Genomic DNA, 17,669 nt, shown 5'->3' on the forward strand with positions numbered 1-17,669 from the left:
AGCCACAGCATGGCCTGTGCAGGCGTCAAGACTTGCACTGGCAACATTGCGCAAAGCAGCAGCATACGCATTCCTAGCACTGGGCTGCCATTTCACTCGTGACAATGGCGCCCCAATACATGGTAAGGGAACACTGGCAGCCACATTCACTTGCAACGTCATCTCAATAGGATGATGATCAGAGTCTTTTCTACCAGTATTCACAACAAGATGAGAAATCAAGGGGAGCGCATCAGCGGAAACGAGAACATGATCAGGTCTAGTTGCCTGAGTATGGGTTCTGGCCTTAAAGGTAGGCACTGCTTCAAGGTCTCCTAGCACTCTGCCAGAGCATATGAGCATGTCAGTTTCCTTGCAAAAATCTAACAGGCGCAGCCCATGAGCATTGACACCTTCATCAGTGCAGCCTCGAGTATTGCTGTCATCAGCGTCGGGCAAATTTGACACACGAGCATTGAAGTCTCCTGCCAGGATCACATTGCCCTGAGCACGAGCGGCAACAACTTCTGCACATAAGCCCGTAAATCGACTGGTCAGGTCCACAGTCTGCAATTGCCGGGAACCCGCTGGAGGCACATAGCTGGAGCCAATCAGCAGCGGTGTAGAGTCCCCCTCAAACTGCACTTTCACCCATAAGGCACTGTCAGTGTCTGACACCCAGTCTTGTGCGTGGTAATCACGGTGCTTCCGAACCGCAACAACAATGCCTTCACCCGCCTTGCCCTCTTCACTAGCAGCCGTGAAAGTCACAGAGTGGTGAGGCAAGATCGAGTCATCCCAGGTCAAGCAACGGGCCTCAGTCAGAAGTACAATATCGAACTGGTCAAGATAGGCTGCCGTGTCCCACAAGGATATTTTGCTAGCATGTAAGCCATTGACATTCCAGGACAATATACGCAGCGATAGGCGGCTGGAGACTTCCTAGCGGCGCACTGCTTCGGCGTAGGAGTCGGCGCGGCCGGGGGAGGAAGGCGCGGCCTGAGAGGGCCCGGCAGTGGCAGCACCCGGGGCGGCAGCGGCGCCCGGCGCGGCAGCCGGGGGAGGCCCAGGCACAGGCATGTGCTCACGCACGCGGTCGCCCTCCCGGACGAAGAGGCGCTCCTCGCGCCAGAAGGGCTGCTTGCCGGCTGTCTTCAGGGCGACATAGTGTGGGCGCATGCTGACGCGGATGCGCTGCTGCTGCGGGGTGAGGTCGGGATCCAGGAAAATCTGGCGCTGGCGCAGGGCTTTGCTGTGCTTGAGGGCAGCGTGCTTGGCTGCCACGCCGCTGAAGCTGATGAGCACGGGGCGCGGCTTGGTGAGCGTGGCGCTGGGGGCACCGAGGCGGCGAGCTTCGCTGACAACAGCAGGGGGGCCGCTGTTGCTGTCAAACAGCGCTGCCACGCGGGCTGAGACATTCTCTGTGTTGTCCTCTGCCAGACCATGGCAGATCAGGTTGGCACTCCTGGCTTGGCGGGCCTGAGACTCCACCACAGACTCCAGATGGTGCACTTTGTTCACCACTGCTTCATCGTTGGAGGCGGCTCTGGTCTGCGTGTCCTTGGCCAGCTCAGCGCGCAGGAGAGGCAGCAGCTCTGCCTTCAGCTCAGCCACCACCTCATCCTTCAGCTCGGTTTTCAGCTCTGCCTTGAGCTCTGCCTTCAGCTGAGGGAAGAGGGCCCCAAATTTCTCGTCCAGCTTACTGTCAAGCTTGCTTTCCAGGCCGTGGATCATAGACTCGACCTTTGCAAGAAGGAGATCGTGGAGGGGCGGCTCCATCTCCTCATCTGACTGCCCTGGGCTGCCCTGCGCTGGGCGCTTCGACTGACTTCTGGTTCCCTGACTCATCGCAGCAAGATGTTCAGGAACCCAGTGTTCTGCTTGATCATGACCTCAGGTTTTGGCGTCAGCTGTCGTTGACCAAATTTGAATTTGTGTCCTGGGGCAAAGCTCGAAAACCAGCAGAATCAGCTCAGGCAGTGTGCTCTGGGATTATGTCTCATGTGTAAAGATGATGAATTGGATGTAAATGAGAAGAAATTGTTGTGAAGGCTCTCCTGTGTTGGGGTAGTGACGTTTGATTCGAAATGCCAGTGTCTTGGGCAAACCCATTCATCAACAAATGGAAGCCTTTTACCGCGTCCAAAGCCCCTAGAATTTGCAGTGTCCCATACAGAATACTTTCGGCAAACAAAAATTGCTGGTCGTCGACGAAAGACGGAAGTTTAGCTGTTGATCAAGTTCCAGATCACCACGGTTCAGAGTCGAAGGAGGCGCCAGAGCTGCATTGCAACAGACGTCGGTGGCTACTGTTGGCCTCAGGTAGCGCAGCTCTCGCTGAAGCTGATGCGAAAGAAGCTGCTGCTCAGCAACTGGGCAGTCTACTACAAGAGCCCACAATAAAAGAAACGAGGAGCTTAAAAGCATATAATACAACAATATCCACTGGGATCCAAGCTGTGAGGACACCATCAATAAATAGGTGCGTTTTCGAGATCCTATTCTCTTGCATGCTTACCCACTGTCAGTGTCATCAGGCTGTTGAAGGTACTTCTGGATCTTTGAACATGAACATTTCATTCATTCATGATACAGGGGCCTAGCAACCGAGGATGCGGTAAGGACAAATCTGCACATGCAGGGCCTTATCCCACCTGGCCGTACTGATCTGCAGTGTGAGATTGATCGGGCTCATGCCGCACTTTCCAAATGCTGCTCGCCGCTTGAGAAATATCAGGTGTGCAGGCCCTGTTTGCAGGGGGGCTGACTGCCATGCAGTGTCTTGAGCATATCTGCCAGAGGTGGTCTTGTGAGAACGAGGTACATTGAAGATTCATAGATACAATAGTGCTCATGCTGCAGGCGGTGATGACCCTGAAGGAGACCAATGGAGACTGCTTCTATGGCTTGATGACACAGCATTTGAATGATTATCTGCCAGTCATTTACACCCCGTGAGTAAGAATACGACTGCAAAATTTTGAATTGTCTCCTTTCCATTTTCCGCTGCACAATCTGCATTGATCAGCTTGGTTCATCTGTGCAGGACTGTTGGGGAAGCATGCCAACAGTGGTCTTCCCTGCTTGCCCGGCCGCAGGGCCTGTACATCTCAATCTCTGACCTGGTACAGCCCGGTCTGTCATTGTAATACATTCCATTCTGCCGTCCCAGCCACGACAGGCGATTGGTGCTGACCCTTATCTCTGGACTCATGCACAGGGGCAGGTAACGAACATCCTGAGCAACTGGCCAGAAGATGAAGTAAAGGTCGCCATTCTAACTGACGGGGAAAGAATCCTGGGCTTGGGAGATCTGGGCTGCAATGGCATGGGCATTCCTGTCGGTGAACACCTCCGCCGCTGCGTTGTATTCGATGGTTGATGAATTGCCGCATCTGCAGGCGTGCGTGACTAATGCAAGCTTGTGAATGCTGGCTTCCCAGGCAAGGCCGCAGTACACACAGCAGCAGGCGGCATACATCCGCGCTACACACTGCCCATCACCTTAGATGTAGGATGCAATAGAAAGAGCATTCGGGAGGACCCATTCTACATAGGCCTGAGACAGGTGCACATCTGCTGCACCCTTTCTTCTGCTTGTGATGTGGTCAGCAGATGTGCAGAGAGGCAGGTTTACAGTGTGGGTCTCATTTGATGCAGGAGAGAGTGCGAGGGGAGAAGTATTACCAGCTGGTGGAAGAGGTAGTGGAGTCTCTTAGGCAGCGCTATGGGCCATCTCTCGTTATCCATTGGGAGGACTTTGCAGCCTCCAACGGTTTCAGCCTGCTGTCAAAGTACCGCGAAAGGGTGCGCTCCAGAGTCTAACAATAAGCAAATTACTCTTGCATTGCCAAGAACACCTCAGTACAGTATAGACCCATCTGAAGAGCCTGTCTTGCAATATTGCTGTAATGCACTGCCCAAGCCCAAGGGGTACCGAAGACTCCTTCAGTAAGGTACTTCCCAGCAAGCCTGCCTCTGGGGTTGATTTGTTATTTGCTTTGCAGGGATATGCCACGTTCAACGACGACATCCAGGCCACAGCAGCAGTGACACTTGGAGCGCTGATGGGCGCGCAGCGGCTGCCCGGGGTGCCGCCCCTGAGGCAGCAGACATTCCTGTTCTTTGGGGCCGGCCAGGCCAACTTAGGCGCTGCGCAGCTGCTGGTCAGAGCCCTGGCAGATGAAGGGGTCTCTGAGGAGGATGCCAAGCGCCAAATCTGGCTCATGGACTCCCAGGTATGCCAAATTCATCTCTCCTTTCCTCAGATTTTGCCTGTCTACCAGGCATGTTACAAGCCAGATTACTGCTGCGCATGCGTAGAGGGTTTCTCTAATGCAAGGGGGCTCGACAGGGGATTGTGCATGATGGGAGGAAAGGGCGGCCGCTGACGCCACAGAAGGCGACCTTCGCGCGAAGCCGGGCGGACGCGGGCCTAGCAGAGCAGGTGGGCAAGGACCTCAGCAGAGCCGTGTGGCTCGTGAAACCTGCCACATTGATCGGGGCCGCCGCGCAGGGCGGTGCATTCTCTGAGAACATTGTCAGGGCCTTGAAACAGGTGACAGGCTTCACCTAGTCTGCTTCAGAACCCACTATTCAGCTTCATATCATCTCAGGCTCCCGACTAAGAGGACCAAGACCTGCCAGGCTTTGCTGAGGCAATTATAACATTATGAAGGGGGTCAACTATCGAACACAGCAAAGGTCAACGGAGTTATCTGATGTGCTAGACTGATGCGTTGGCCCCTTCTTTCTTTTAGGTGACTCAGGAGACTTACGGGGGCGATGCTCGCCCGGCAGTATTTGCGCTCTCAAACCCAGTGGAGGAGGCTGAGTGCACGGCGCAGCAAGCCTATGACTGGACGGACGGCGCAGCTGTGTTTGCGAGCGGTACCGCCTTTGCCCCAGTCCGCCGGAAGGACGGCAGCACCTTTCTCCCCGGGCAGTGCAACAACTGCCTCGTCTTCCCTGGCAAGTACTCACAAATTGCAACCTGCATGGAGTTTCACCATGCACCTGTTGATCGGGCATGTCTGCTTATAATATGTAGACACCTTGCTTTCTGTAGATTCATCCATGGAGGCATGGAGGGATATGCATTTTTGTGGCATACAAGTTGATAGTACGATATACTCTACCACTGGATGTACTATGAATCCTGGCTCAACTTACAGCCTGTGAGAGGCTCTGACATGTTGACACGACTGGAGAAACCAAGTGGGGCTCAATGTGTGGCAGGCATTGCGCTGGGGTGCGTTGCTGCGGGGGCGACAGAGGTCACAGACAGCATGATGCTGGCGGCTGCGCGTGGAATCAGTCACAAGCTGACAGCGGAGGAGCTGCAGCGCGAATCTGTGCTGCCTCGCATCGAGCGCCTCAGGTGCAGCTTCAGCTTAGCAGCTGCTGATGCCCATCTCTGATTCTCATGACTAAACGCAATAAAGAATGAGTCATGCGACCTTTTGTACCTGCTGGTTGGTTGTAAGGCATCGCCTGCACATGTTAGCACTGGAGGGCACATGCTGGTGCACATTCACATGAGAGTTACGTTTGGCATTTGCAGTGAGACTGCACGCACGGTGGGAGCAGCGGTGGCACTGGAGGCCATAGCCAGCAACAAAGCATCGCCCTCTGGGCTGAGCGCCCTGGATGGCCTGCAGCAGATGATTGGCAGTGATTATGCTAGAGCTCTGCAGCTGGCAGAAAATGCCATCAGGCAGATGCAGTATGATCCATTTGTGCCTGGCAGTGGCCTGGGAAGGGCTTCATATTTGTCGCAAGGCACTGGCATTTGATCCTTGTAAAAGACGATTTCAAGAAATTTGTCATGCCACAACACTGCCACACTGATCACAGGCACCAGCAAGCAACGCAATTTGTACAGATGCTTGTCCTTACAATTCATGCCGCAGTGCTGTGCCACCTTGTCCTGCCACTGTCAACAGTACAAGACATGGCTTGCAAGTCCTTTCTGTGAGGCAAGGTCCAAAGTAACAAAGGAATGTACAGTCTTGGTTGCAATGTGCAATCAGAAGGTTTTTCTCTTGCAAGTTTTCCTTGCAGAACAGCCGCCACCATTCACCCCGTCAATGAATGTATCAGGCCCTGCAGGTTTCATTACAATTTCTCCAGTGCCAACGGCCAAATAATTGATTGCATGCATTGGACGCCTCTGCACATCTTAATGGCGCTGATATGGTGCTGCTGGAGCCCCATTGCCTACTCAGCACTGCAGCGCCTCTTTAGCTGGCTTGATGAACAGCTCCGTGCATTGCTGGACAGTATCAACTGGACTGGTGACTGTGTGGCCCTTGGTCTTCTCGGACATGAAGATCTCGTAGTCATTGCCACCCTGCGCGTGATTCATCACAGTCATATCTTCTCCGTTCTCAAGACTTGTGCGCAAACCATGACTACTTTGAGAAACTTGACAGAAGCACATGAAGCGCGCCGCACCTCGAAAGTCTTGTCTCCAAAGAAGTGGATGTCTGAGAACTCCTCTTCCACAAAGCGCAGGCAGTAAGTCTTGTCCCAGCCCTGTAAGCACATCAGAGGCCAATGTAAGGCAATGCAGAGTATCTGCAATATAATATTTGCAGTAGGGACCACAGCCGTGGTCCTCTGTATTTTTGCACATGCTTTTCATGAAAGGTACTTGCACTGGGCTGCGTGTCACCTCAGGGAAGACATCAAAGCTGATCTGGCCCCCAATGGAGTACACCAGGTTCAGGTGAGCGAATTTTTCCCTCAAGATGCCCACAAACTTTTTCCTGCACCCACGCAAGAAATCCCATCAGATACCCCGTTGCGCAGCGCATGCAAGGTTTTCACTTTAAGTTCTTTGCATCAAGATCTTCTGCTGCAGCACTCTCATCCTAGTGTCATTGGACAGAATGCAGAGGAGGTCGGTGCTTGTGAATGCCTCAGCCTTGGGGCTCTGCTCGTGCGCACCTGATGCCCGTTTTGAGGTCAAACTCCTCAAACTCGTCCCGCTCCTCCTGGCTGCAGTTGCGGCCGATGGGGGACACGTTGAGCATGCCATTACGGAACTCGATGAAGGTGCCACGCTTGATGGGGATGTCCAGGTCAGCGATGTAGTGCAGCACAAAGTTGATCAGCTCCTTGAGCTTGGCCTCGCCCAAATGCTTCTTGAGGCTCTGGATGGCTAGCACCTCGCCCTCCTTGTATGCCACCAGGCCATTCTCCGAGAACAGGTAGTCATACTCGATGGGAGCTGCATGGTGCACAGAATGGGAGTCTGCGTGCTGGTCTGGCAATTTTAAACTAGCTGCGCTGTGCCTCATTGAATTTCTTGTGTTCCATGCTGCAGCAACCTATCACTGTTGGAAAAGCCGAGAGGCTGAAGCAAGTCTTTAGAATACAGCACGCACCATTGGGTCCGAGCTGCTCGCAGATTTTGATCTGATCTGAGCCCCCCACGATGCCCACTCTGACGTACTGTGGTCACAGGACGCGAATTTAGACGCGGTAGAGCGGACAGAGGATTCAACCAACCTTACATGCCTTTGAATTAGCACATGCCTTGTCCAAGTGGACAAGGATTGCACGCACCTTTCGCAACTCCTGTAGAAAGTCAAGAGTTGACTGATCTGCTTTCTGCATGATCACACATGCATCAGCATTGAGCTACAAGAAATGACAGGTGAGGCCAAGGCCGTGAACCCCACGGATGCAGGTGACGTACGCAGGGAGTACACGAGCTTCCAGATTCCCACCATACAGTCACATGAAATTGTCTCACAATGCGAATCGATCTAATGTCTCAAGGCAGAAGCAGAGGTCCACCTTGCGAGGCACCAACAAGGTGCCATCCATGTCGAACAGAGCTATCGTCTTGTGATGAGGCTTGGCTCCATCGCTCGCAACCATTGTAGATCACCACTGTTTTCAGAAAATTGATGAGTGTCGCAGTGATTTGCAAGGAAATGAAGCACCAGAAGTTTGGTGCGGGGGACTTTAGAATGGAGTATGTTTCTCGGGGCGTCTTGCGAGACGTCTAGGGTCGACCCTGCAGCTGCCCTTTTCCTCTATTTCCCCGGCACCGTTTCAGGATAACCGCACCCAAATTTCAACCCCGACCATCTAGCTACCAAACAGGGATGTTGAGCTTTCAAGTATCGAACTGACATCGGGCGCAGTACGCCAGGGCAAGGTCAGGTTGGTTCGTGTCAAAACCGCCTGCAGCAGATTACTGGCAGTGATTATGCTAGACCTCTGCAGCTGGCAAAAAATGCCATCAGGCAGATGCGGTATGATCCATTTGTGCCTGGCAGTGGCCTGGGAAAGGCTTGATATTTGTCGCATAGCACTGGCATTTGATCCTTGTAAAGACGCTTTCAAGAAAATTCTGTCATGCCACAATACTGCCACACTGATCACAGGCACCAGCAAGCAACGCAATTTGTACAGATGCTTGTCCTTACAATTCATGCCGCAGTGCTGTGCCACCTTGTCCTGCCACTGTCAACAGTACAAGACATGGCTTGCAAGTCCTTTCTGTGAGGCAAGGTCCAAAGTAACAAAGGAATGTACAGTCTTGGTTGCAATGTGCAATCAGAAGGTTTTTCTCCTGCAAGTTTTCCTTGCAGAACAGCCGCCACCATTCACCCGGTCAATGAATGTATCAGGCCCTGCAGGTTTCATTACAATTTCTCCAGTGCCGACGGCCAAATAATTGATTGCATGCATTGGACGCCTCTGCACATCTTAATGGCGCTGATATGGTGCTGCTGGAGCCCCATTGCCTACTCAGCACTGCAGCGCCTCTTTAGCTGGCTTGATGAACAGCTCCGTGCATTGCTGGACAGTATCAACTGGACTGGTGACTGTGTGGCCCTTGGTCTTCTCGGACATGAAGATCTCGTAGTCATTGCCACCCTGCGCGTGATTCATCACAGTCATATCTTCTCCGTTCTCAAGACTTGTGCGCAAACCATGACTACTTTGAGAAACTTGACAGAAGCACATGAAGCGCGCCGCACCTCGAAAGTCTTGTCTCCAAAGAAGTGGATGTCTGAGAACTCCTCTTCCACAAAGCGCAGGCAGTAAGTCTTGTCCCAGCCCTGTAAGCACATCAGAGGCCAATGTAAGGCAATGCAGAGTATCTGCAATATAATATTTGCAGTAGGGACCACAGCCGTGGTCCTCTGTATTTTTGCACATGCTTTTCATGAAAGGTACTTGCACTGGGCTGCGTGTCACCTCAGGGAAGACATCAAAGCTGATCTGGCCCCCAATGGAGTACACCAGGTTCAGGTGAGCGAATTTTTCCCTCAAGATGCCCACAAACTTTTTCCTGCACCCACGCAAGAAATCCCATCAGATACCCCGTTGCGCAGCGCATGCAAGGTTTTCACTTTAAGTTCTTTGCATCAAGATCTTCTGCTGCAGCACTCTCATCCTAGTGTCATTGGACAGAATGCAGAGGAGGTCGGTGCTTGTGAATGCCTCAGCCTTGGGGCTCTGCTCGTGCGCACCTGATGCCCGTTTTGAGGTCAAACTCCTCAAACTCGTCCCGCTCCTCCTGGCTGCAGTTGCGGCCGATGGGGGACACGTTGAGCATGCCATTACGGAACTCGATGAAGGTGCCACGCTTGATGGGGATGTCCAGGTCAGCGATGTAGTGCAGCACAAAGTTGATCAGCTCCTTGAGCTTGGCCTCGCCCAAATGCTTCTTGAGGCTCTGGATGGCTAGCACCTCGCCCTCCTTGTATGCCACCAGGCCATTCTCCGAGAACAGGTAGTCATACTCGATGGGAGCTGCATGGTGCACAGAATGGGAGTCTGCGTGCTGGTCTGGCAATAATTAAACTAGCTGTTTTCACTGTTGGAAAAGCCTAGAGGCTGAAGCAGTTCTTCAGAATACAGCACGCACCTTTGGGTCCGAGCTGCTCGCAGATTTTGATCTGATCTGAGCCTCCCACGATGCCCACTTTGACGTACTATGGTCACAGGACGCTAAGTTAGACGCGATAGGGCGGACAGAGGAATCAACCAAAATTACATGCCTTTGAAAAAGCATATGCCTTGTCCAAGTGGACAAGGATTGGACGCACCTTTCGCAACTCCTGTAGAAAGTCAAGAGTTGACTGATCTGCTTTCTGCATGATCACACATGCATCAACATTGAGCTACGAGAAATGACAAGTGAGGCCAAGGCCGTGACCCCCACGGATGCAGGTGATGTGTGCAGGGAGTACACGAGCTTCCAGAATTCACACCATACAGGCACATGAAATTGTATCACAATACTAATCAATCTAATGTCTCACGGCAGGAGCAGAGGTCCACCTTGCGAGGCACCGTCAAGGTGCCATCCACGTCGAACAGAGCTATCGTCTTGTAGTGAGGCTTGGCTCCATCGCTCGCAACCATTTTTAGATCACAACTGTTTTCAGAAAATTGATGAGTGTCGCAAAGATCTGCAAGGAAATGAAGCACCAGAAGTTCTGGTGAGGGGGACTTTAGAATGGAGTAGGTTTCTCGGGGCGTCTTGCGAGGGTCGACCCTGCCCTTTTCCTCTATTTCCCCGGCACCGTTTCAGGATAACCGCACCCAGGTTTCAACCCCGACCATCAGCTAGCTACCAACAGGGATGTTGAGCTTTCAAGTATCGAACTGACATCGGGCGCAGTACGCCAGGGCAAGGTCAGGTTGGTTCTCGTCAAAACCGATGGCTTCCGACAACGAACCTGGTATCTGAGTCTGTGGTCTTAAGAAAGCCACTGCAAACAATCGGAGACTTATAGTGCAGTGTTTATATTTCAGTTAGCTGTTTCCAAACCTTCCTTTCTCTTGAGAGAGTAAAAAGCGTCAAAAGCAGGTGTTGTTGTATCAGGGCCAACGACATGGCCGTGCAGCTGTACACGACTGTCAGTCTGAGCAGCAAGGGTGTGCAGAACCCCAAGCTTGCAAGGAATGCATCAGTCGCTGTTCCCAGCCCAGTGTTGCGCACCCTTACAAACACCAAAGCCCTCAACTCAGCACTGTCTACAGCCAAGACAGCAGACTTTGTGGACATCACATTCAGGTCTCGTCAGCAAACTTCCATGATAAGGTCACGGTCCTATAACTATATTCCAGTTGACCTTCTGAGAACCATCCTTTCCCTGACTAGTGTCAGTATCTGTGGTAGGCTGTACACAAATGAAGATGGCCACCTCAAATCTGTCAGCCTTCCAGAGAGCACCATTGCGAAGTCGCTGTCAGAGGTGAGCTCATCCATCCCCATCACGTATCATCATTATCCAGTAGGTCCTCTGCTTCTATAAGACATTGCTGGGAATCCATCGTGCAAGATGGCTCAGATTTGCGCACACCGCATCCAGGTGCACAACAAGCAGTGGGATACCGTGCTCGACCCAGCAACTCTGCCCAGCGACAGAGATGCCGGGCTGTCAAACTTGCTGGGGCTTCCCACAGGTGCAAACCCGCCCTCAACTCACTGACATCATCCAATGTCCTCTCACATATCTTAGCAGCAAGGAACCCACCAGCGCTCTGCCACGGTGTGTTGATGCAAAGTTTCTTCAAGTTACAGAATCACAGAAGGGGACATCTGGGTCTCAGACTCTGCAGCGGTATGCGAGCGTGCTCCTTATGAGCCCCAGCCGTGGGAGCGAGGATGACCTCATCTCTGCGCTCAAGCTAGGGGAGCCCAAGTACACATCGCGCGCCGAAGGAGAGCCTGGTACTCTGGGCTTCCGCGCCTTCCTGCAGGCAAGCATCTCTGATCAATGCACACCTTGCTCCCTTAAAGTTGCATGCAAATTTTCTTGATTTGCCTGTGATGTCACTGTGAAGCAAATCAGTGCTGGGGTGGCTTGCAGGAACAAGGTGCAGATGTGTCCCCCTGGCATGATGTGGCCCTGCGCAATGAAGACGGCACCCTCAACTTCGTGTGCGAGATCCCCAAGGACACCTCAGCCAAATTTGAAGTCGCCACGGTACCCACCTGTATCCTTCCACACCTCAGTGCAAGCTTGATTGTTACTCCGCAACACAGCCAAAGTTATTTTGTGCTCCAAAAAGGTGGCAATCTGGTGAGTCATGGAAGGTGACAGTCCGCACGTGTGTGCCAGGGCGAGGAGAGGAACCCCATCAAGCAGGATGTGAAGAAGGGTGTGCCACGCTTCTACCCCTACACTATCCCCTGGAATTATGGCATGCTGCCCCAGACCTGGGAGGACCCTCAAGCAGCCCACGCCGACATCCCAGGCGTAGGGGTAATGCTCACCTGACACACCCTGGCCACTTGTAGTACACTTGCCTGACGTCAACACAGTCTGAATGCACCTTCATGCTTGGTTGCATGGCGGTTATTGCAGTATTTTCGATTACAGAGGGGGTCTCATAGACATTACAAGTTAGTCATAGAAAATTCACAACACAGGGGGACAATGATCCAGTGGACGTGGTGGAGATTGGAGGTACGCCCCTAGAGACGGCCGGCGTGTACACTGTCAAAGCTCTGGGCGCTTATGCAATGATCGACAGCGGCGAGCTGGACTGGAAGATCATCTGCATCCGCAGCGACCACCCGCTCGCTCCCAAGCTCAATGACATCACCGACGTCGAACGGTGGGGCGCTCTTAGCATTGCATGAAATTCCCATGTATGCTCTTTTTATTGCTATCTGGCATTTGGCACTTTGAAGCTTCAAAATTGAGGAGGGGACTGTGAGGCAAAGTGACTCCTTAATATTTTTGTGTCAGGGATTTGCATTCTTGACCAAACTGATGTCAGAGACCCACCAGGGGTAGTATTAACATTGCCATGATTGCATGAAAGTGTGCATGCAGGGAGCTGCCCGGAGAGCTGGAGAAGATCATGATGTGGTTCCGTGACTATAAGATCCCAGATGGGAAGCCGCCCAATGCATTCGGCTTTGACAGCAAGCCGGTCAATGAGAGCTATGCCCAGGCGGTTGTTGAGGAGACGCACCAGGCTTACAGCCAGCTGCACAGTGGGGCGCGGCCTAACGATGGCGAGCTGAGCCTGCGATGAGCTTTGCTACCTTTTACAGATCTGCTCTCTTTGACTGTCCATCCATGCATGGAAGAGTAGCATGCGCCCACGTGACGGGCACTATCCCCGCACATCACCTGGTTTTGTCTAGCGCGCCTGAAAATTATACCAGGCTTGGGAAGTAGACAAGGACAATATTTTAGACTGTCAGTGCCACTTCATCTGTACAGTAATGCGCCAGCCTGACACTGTCATCAAATTGTTATCTTCTGCACATGGCGATGCACCCTGATCAACGATGATCATCGTGATGATGTTGCATGCATATGCCGATACCGATGGTGCGTGCAAAAAACTATCCTGACTTGGCATGCCACACCACGAACGGCTGCAAGGACCACTGCCAAACAAAGTCAAATGCATGTCAGAATAATGCTGAGTAGAAGACCGAAGCTGAGGCAAGGCTTAGGCTTGCAGGTGCCACGTGGCAGCTGGCTTCCTGCAGTGGGGCAGCTATCTCATGCGCTTTGCTCGGAAAATTAATGTTGACTGACATAGGTTCCTGAAGTTTCAGGATGGTTGAATAGGATTGTTGGAGTGTCCTGGTATTACGGTATTACAGTATTTTAGTCGTTAAATATATTACAGATCACAGCTGACCATGACGCCTTCAAATTAATAATAGGAAGATGACGGGAGAGCAATCAGAGAGAATACCACTGCTCGTGCTCTTCGGTTCGCAGACTGGGAGTGCTCAGGTACTGGCTCATCTTCTGTGTTTCGTTGCTGGACTTGTATTTATGAAGATGTCCCTTGATGGTCACTTCCATCACTGCAGGATGTGGCTGAGAGGATTGGCAGAGAGGCGAAGCTGAGACAGTACGCACCAAGAGTCATGGCCATGGACGCCTTTGATGTCAGGCTTCTGCCAGAGGAGTCACTGGTGATCTTTGTGACTTCAACAACCGGCCAGGTAATTCCTCCCGTGATACTCAGAAGAAGACAGCTTTCAGCATTGAAACCTCCAGGAGTGCATCAGGGCTGCAAGTTATGGGGCTCTCATGCGCAGGGAGAGCTGCCATCCAACATGAAGCAGTCCTGGCGTTTCCTGCTGAGGAAAAACTTGCCAGCCGACTCTCTGGCCGGCCTCGCGCATGCTGTCTTTGGTCTGGGCGACTCAGGTAGCGTCCCTTTCGTCTGTGTTTCTCTATGTCGCCACAAGTGCAAGATCGTGTGTGCTCTGTTCATTGATTTGTTCAAATTAATGAGAACTTGTATATGCAAGTGGTGCCAGACCAGATGAATCAAGGCCTTGCTGTGCTGCTGCAGGCTATGTGCAGTACAACGTGGTTGCCAAGAAGCTGACGAGGCGGCTGGCAGCACTGGGCGGCCGGGCAGTCATCGAGCAGGGCTTGGGAGATGATCAGCACCCTCACGGCTATGAGGCTGCACTGGACCCCTGGCTTGCCTGCCTGTGGGCCGCCCTGCGCACAGAATATCCCCTGCCCCCTGGCGTGATTGAGGCATGCACCCGCCTGCTCTCCTGCACCTTGACTCACTGTTTACACAGCTATCTGGCTTGCACGATCCGATTGTTGTGGACGCTTACAATGGACCCTCTGACATAACACCCTCTCGGAAGGAGACCGATTGTGGAGCCCTCAATGAAATGTCCAATTTTTTTATGCCTGCAGCCGGCGCCGGGAGAGACAGGAACGCCCCTGGAGCCCAAGTACTCAGTAACTATGCTGGGGAAGAGGGCGCGGCCGGCAGCTGATGGCGATCCGGTGACGGAGCTGGAGGAAGCCGCGTCAGCAGCCAGGCTGTTTGGCCAGGTGGAGGCCGCCGTAGCCGGCACTTCCAGCCGCGACGCGCTGCAGAACGGGCTCGAGCCAGGCAAGCAGCCACGCACTACTCTCTCCTGTCCTGATACCCGCCTGTGCATTTATAGCTCCGTGCCAAAGTGACCATTTTGTTGGGACTGTAATACTCCTACCGAGGCGGGTTGACTCAGCCTTTTCCTGCGCTTGTGACAGAGGGGTCTTCCACGTGTGCAGGGTATGGCCCCTGGCGCCCCTACATGGCGAGAGTGTTGAAGAACGAGCGGATAACAGCGGAGGATCACTTCCAGGACACGCGCCACATAGAGGTGGATCTGGGCGACTCTGGCCTGGCCTACCAGCCGGGCGACCTGCTGGCAGTGTTCCCACAGCAGCGGGAGTCGGCCCTGCAGGACTTCCTGCACCGCACGCGCCTCGACCCGGATGACTGGGTCCGCATACAGCCGGCCGACCCAGCTGCCAGGGTGGCCAGCGCCGATGTTGAGGTGGGACAATTGTTTCTCTCTGTACAACCTTCCTTGTTCACGTCATTTGCAAGTTGATCCCGGTGAGAGCTGTGGAGCAAGTGTGTATTATCCTGGGGGTGAGAGCGTCAGAGTTTCAGAGTGGTGAGAGACAACTTGATCGACAAGGCAGATTTGAGCGCATTGAGCATGTGGAGATTGTCCTGTTGTTTGAGGTCCTGGGTGTGATTGGGTGTGTAGGTGAGGGTTGCTGCGCTGGTGGCGGGTGTGATGGATGTGGCGGGGGCGTCCCCGCGCCGCTTCTTCTTCGAGGTGCTGCGCTGCTTCACGCGCGACCGCGCCCAGGCGGAGCGGCTGGCATACTTCGCGTCCCCGGCCGGCCGCGAGGACCTCAGCAAGTATAACGAGCGCGAAGGTGCATATCCACCCATCAGTCAGCATCAAAACCCATTCAACTGCTTGTTCCGGCGGTATCAGACGTACGGCGCAAATGCTGAGCCAGAACCCATGTGGCTGCATCAGGGCCTGTGCTGCACAAGGGCATGCGGGTGCATGCGGTCGAGGTGTGTTGAAAGCCTGGCAGGACCGTGATAATGGCGGCTTATACGGCGCTCTCATAATTTCCTTTCATCGCAGTAGCGCAGTCAGACCTCATGCCGCCACACAGGGCCTGTTTCACACGAGGGCATGCAGCAGCATGCTGCCTAAATGGGAAACTGCATTGAACCGTTGAGCGCACTACAAGAGCGCAATACTGGCGACTGACACAGTGGGTCGCAGGGCGGACGGCGCTGGAGGTTCTGCAGGACTTTGAGGATGCGACGCCGCCGCTGGAGTGGCTGCTGCAGGCCATGCCGCGCCTCAAGCCGCGCTACTTCTCCATCGCATCGTCTCCCCGCGCCCACCCCGGCCAGGCACACATCACCGCTGCCGTGGTGGAGTATGCCACGCCCCACCGGCGACGCAAACTCGGTGTCGCCACCTCCTGGCTTGCTGGCCTGCAGCCAGGCTCCCCTGAAGCCAGGGTGTGCGCCCCTCTATTTGATTCATGCCATCCGGAGACATCTGCTGCACTTGATGACCATGCCTGGCCTGTCTTTGCACCCCTGCTCTGGATATCCTGCAATAAGATAGCCCCACCTAGAGGTCAGGCTCTGCCTTGGGGTCCAACAGAATACATCAGGATGGCACATTGTCAGTCATTACTGTACGACAGAGGGAGCTGTTCGGGAGGGCGCGCAAGTGGGAACCCTCGATGGAGGGTGTGTAGGGGTCCCATGAGAGCGTGCTGCATGCTTGTGTCTACTTGGTCTATGGGAGCTACAGTATGCTTGCGAGGGACAATCGTGAGGCTGTCTACAGTCCTTGTTAGTGTTGACACTGTTGGGTTCATGACGGACCGAAAATTGCAGGTGCCGGTGTGGGTGGAGCCGGGCGTGATGCGGCCGCCGGACTCAGACAGGCCGATGGTTCTGATCGGACCAGGCACGGGCGTGGCGCCCTTCCGAGCCTTCCTCGAGGACCGCCTCGCAGCCTCGGCCCAAGGTGTGTCCGCCCCTCCCACTTTCAACACCCAATATGTGCATGTTATTTACCCCTCAACACAGGGGTGGATGTATGCCTTCCCGCGCATCAATGCTGTCCTCGGACCCGATTAATCCGACAAACTCTGGAAAGGGGGCTGAGCGGATGCTGCATCTGGTGAATTGCAGAGGGTGCCGCCCCGGTGGCACCGAGCTACCTGTACTTTGGCTGCCGTAACGAGGCCAAGGACTTCTACTACCGTTCCTTCTGGGAGCTGTCCCAGCGCTCGGGCGTTCTGGCCGACCCAGGCGGCCTGGTGACGGCGTTCTCGCGCGACCAAGCCTCCAAGGTGTATGTGTCCCACCGCGTCCGTGAGACCTCCGCCCAGCTCTGGGCAGCCCTGCAGCAGGTGCCCACCCCTGACTGGCACTCTGGTCTGCTGGTCTTTGAAAGGAACAAATGCTTCCTTGACTCATTCTCACCTCGCGTTCGTTTGTTTGTGTCAAAGACACATATCTAACGTTCAGAAGTGCAGGGATTGCTGATGTAGATTTACTTGAAATTGGGCGCTTGATCTGAGGAAGGCATCGTGTTCCCTTTTGACAGGGGGCAGTCGTCTTTGTGTGTGGCTCGGCTAAGAAGATGCCGCAGGACATTGCAGCAGCGTTTGAGAGGGTGTGCATGCAAGAAGGGGGCATGACAAAGGCAGAAGCAGCTAAATATATGAAGCAGCTCGAGATGAAGGGGCGCTATATTGTGGAAGCGTGGTCATGACTGAGGAGTGCCTGCCATGCAACCGCATGTGTGATGTACTGTGAGATGCGCATGCTTCAACTTGAGTTCAGGATGCTGTGGCGCATGCGCAAGTATATAA

The 17,669-nt window shown here is 53.7% G+C and overlaps 6 protein-coding genes across 6 annotated transcripts; 3 read left to right on the forward strand and 3 right to left on the reverse strand.

Annotated features, from left to right (window-relative positions):
* Positions 1–921: 921 nt before the first annotated feature.
* On the reverse strand, positions 922–1,827 carry COCSUDRAFT_39759 (hypothetical protein; the record flags this gene model as incomplete). The annotated part of the gene is made up of 1 exon (XM_005651247.1): positions 922–1,827. One exon carries the CDS (start codon positions 1,825–1,827, stop codon positions 922–924), a length of 906 nt encoding a protein of 301 aa, XP_005651304.1.
* A 165-nt stretch (positions 1,828–1,992) lies between these two features.
* Positions 1,993–5,399, forward strand: COCSUDRAFT_46220 (malic-domain-containing protein; the record flags this gene model as incomplete). Its single annotated transcript, XM_005651248.1, has 11 exons — positions 1,993–2,461; positions 2,575–2,716; positions 2,842–2,933; positions 3,026–3,104; positions 3,200–3,323; positions 3,423–3,547; positions 3,640–3,786; positions 3,987–4,217; positions 4,334–4,537; positions 4,740–4,869; positions 5,218–5,399. Exons 1-11 carry the CDS (start codon positions 2,067–2,069, stop codon positions 5,397–5,399), a joined length of 1,851 nt encoding a protein of 616 aa, XP_005651305.1. The 5' UTR covers positions 1,993–2,066.
* Positions 5,400–5,855: 456 nt separating this feature from the next.
* Positions 5,856–7,910, reverse strand: COCSUDRAFT_46221 (eukaryotic phosphomannomutase). The gene is made up of 7 exons (XM_005651249.1): positions 7,786–7,910; positions 7,552–7,596; positions 7,373–7,437; positions 6,931–7,215; positions 6,656–6,749; positions 6,436–6,516; positions 5,856–6,331 (listed from the first exon to the last, which is right to left on the reverse strand). The coding sequence occupies exons 1-7, from the start codon at positions 7,867–7,869 to the stop codon at positions 6,203–6,205; spliced, it is 783 nt and encodes a 260-aa protein (XP_005651306.1). The 5' UTR covers positions 7,870–7,910; the 3' UTR covers positions 5,856–6,202.
* A 491-nt stretch (positions 7,911–8,401) lies between these two features.
* On the reverse strand, positions 8,402–10,416 carry COCSUDRAFT_64649 (eukaryotic phosphomannomutase). Its single transcript, XM_005651250.1, has 7 exons — positions 10,291–10,416; positions 10,056–10,100; positions 9,875–9,941; positions 9,477–9,759; positions 9,202–9,295; positions 8,982–9,062; positions 8,402–8,877 (listed from the first exon to the last, which is right to left on the reverse strand). Exons 1-7 carry the CDS (start codon positions 10,372–10,374, stop codon positions 8,749–8,751), a joined length of 783 nt encoding a protein of 260 aa, XP_005651307.1. The 5' UTR covers positions 10,375–10,416; the 3' UTR covers positions 8,402–8,748.
* Positions 10,417–11,843: 1,427 nt separating this feature from the next.
* On the forward strand, positions 11,844–13,005 carry COCSUDRAFT_12357 (inorganic pyrophosphatase; the record flags this gene model as incomplete). The annotated part of the gene is made up of 4 exons (XM_005651251.1): positions 11,844–11,945; positions 12,081–12,224; positions 12,392–12,579; positions 12,801–13,005. Coding segments are annotated over 4 exons (639 nt in total), but the record flags the coding sequence as incomplete, so codon positions are not given.
* Positions 13,006–13,655: 650 nt separating this feature from the next.
* On the forward strand, positions 13,656–17,569 carry COCSUDRAFT_35227 (riboflavin synthase domain-like protein; the record flags this gene model as incomplete). Its single annotated transcript, XM_005651252.1, has 11 exons — positions 13,656–13,724; positions 13,805–13,939; positions 14,036–14,147; positions 14,296–14,480; positions 14,967–14,970; positions 15,024–15,292; positions 15,512–15,686; positions 16,052–16,296; positions 16,684–16,816; positions 16,984–17,204; positions 17,402–17,569. The coding sequence occupies 11 exons, from the start codon at positions 13,656–13,658 to the stop codon at positions 17,567–17,569; spliced, it is 1,716 nt and encodes a 571-aa protein (XP_005651309.1).
* Between the last annotated feature and the right edge of the window lie 100 nt (positions 17,570–17,669).

Source organism: Coccomyxa subellipsoidea (assembly GCF_000258705.1).
Source record: "Coccomyxa subellipsoidea C-169, whole genome shotgun sequence".
In the NCBI taxonomy this organism is placed as follows: Eukaryota; Viridiplantae; Chlorophyta; class Trebouxiophyceae; family Coccomyxaceae; genus Coccomyxa; species Coccomyxa subellipsoidea.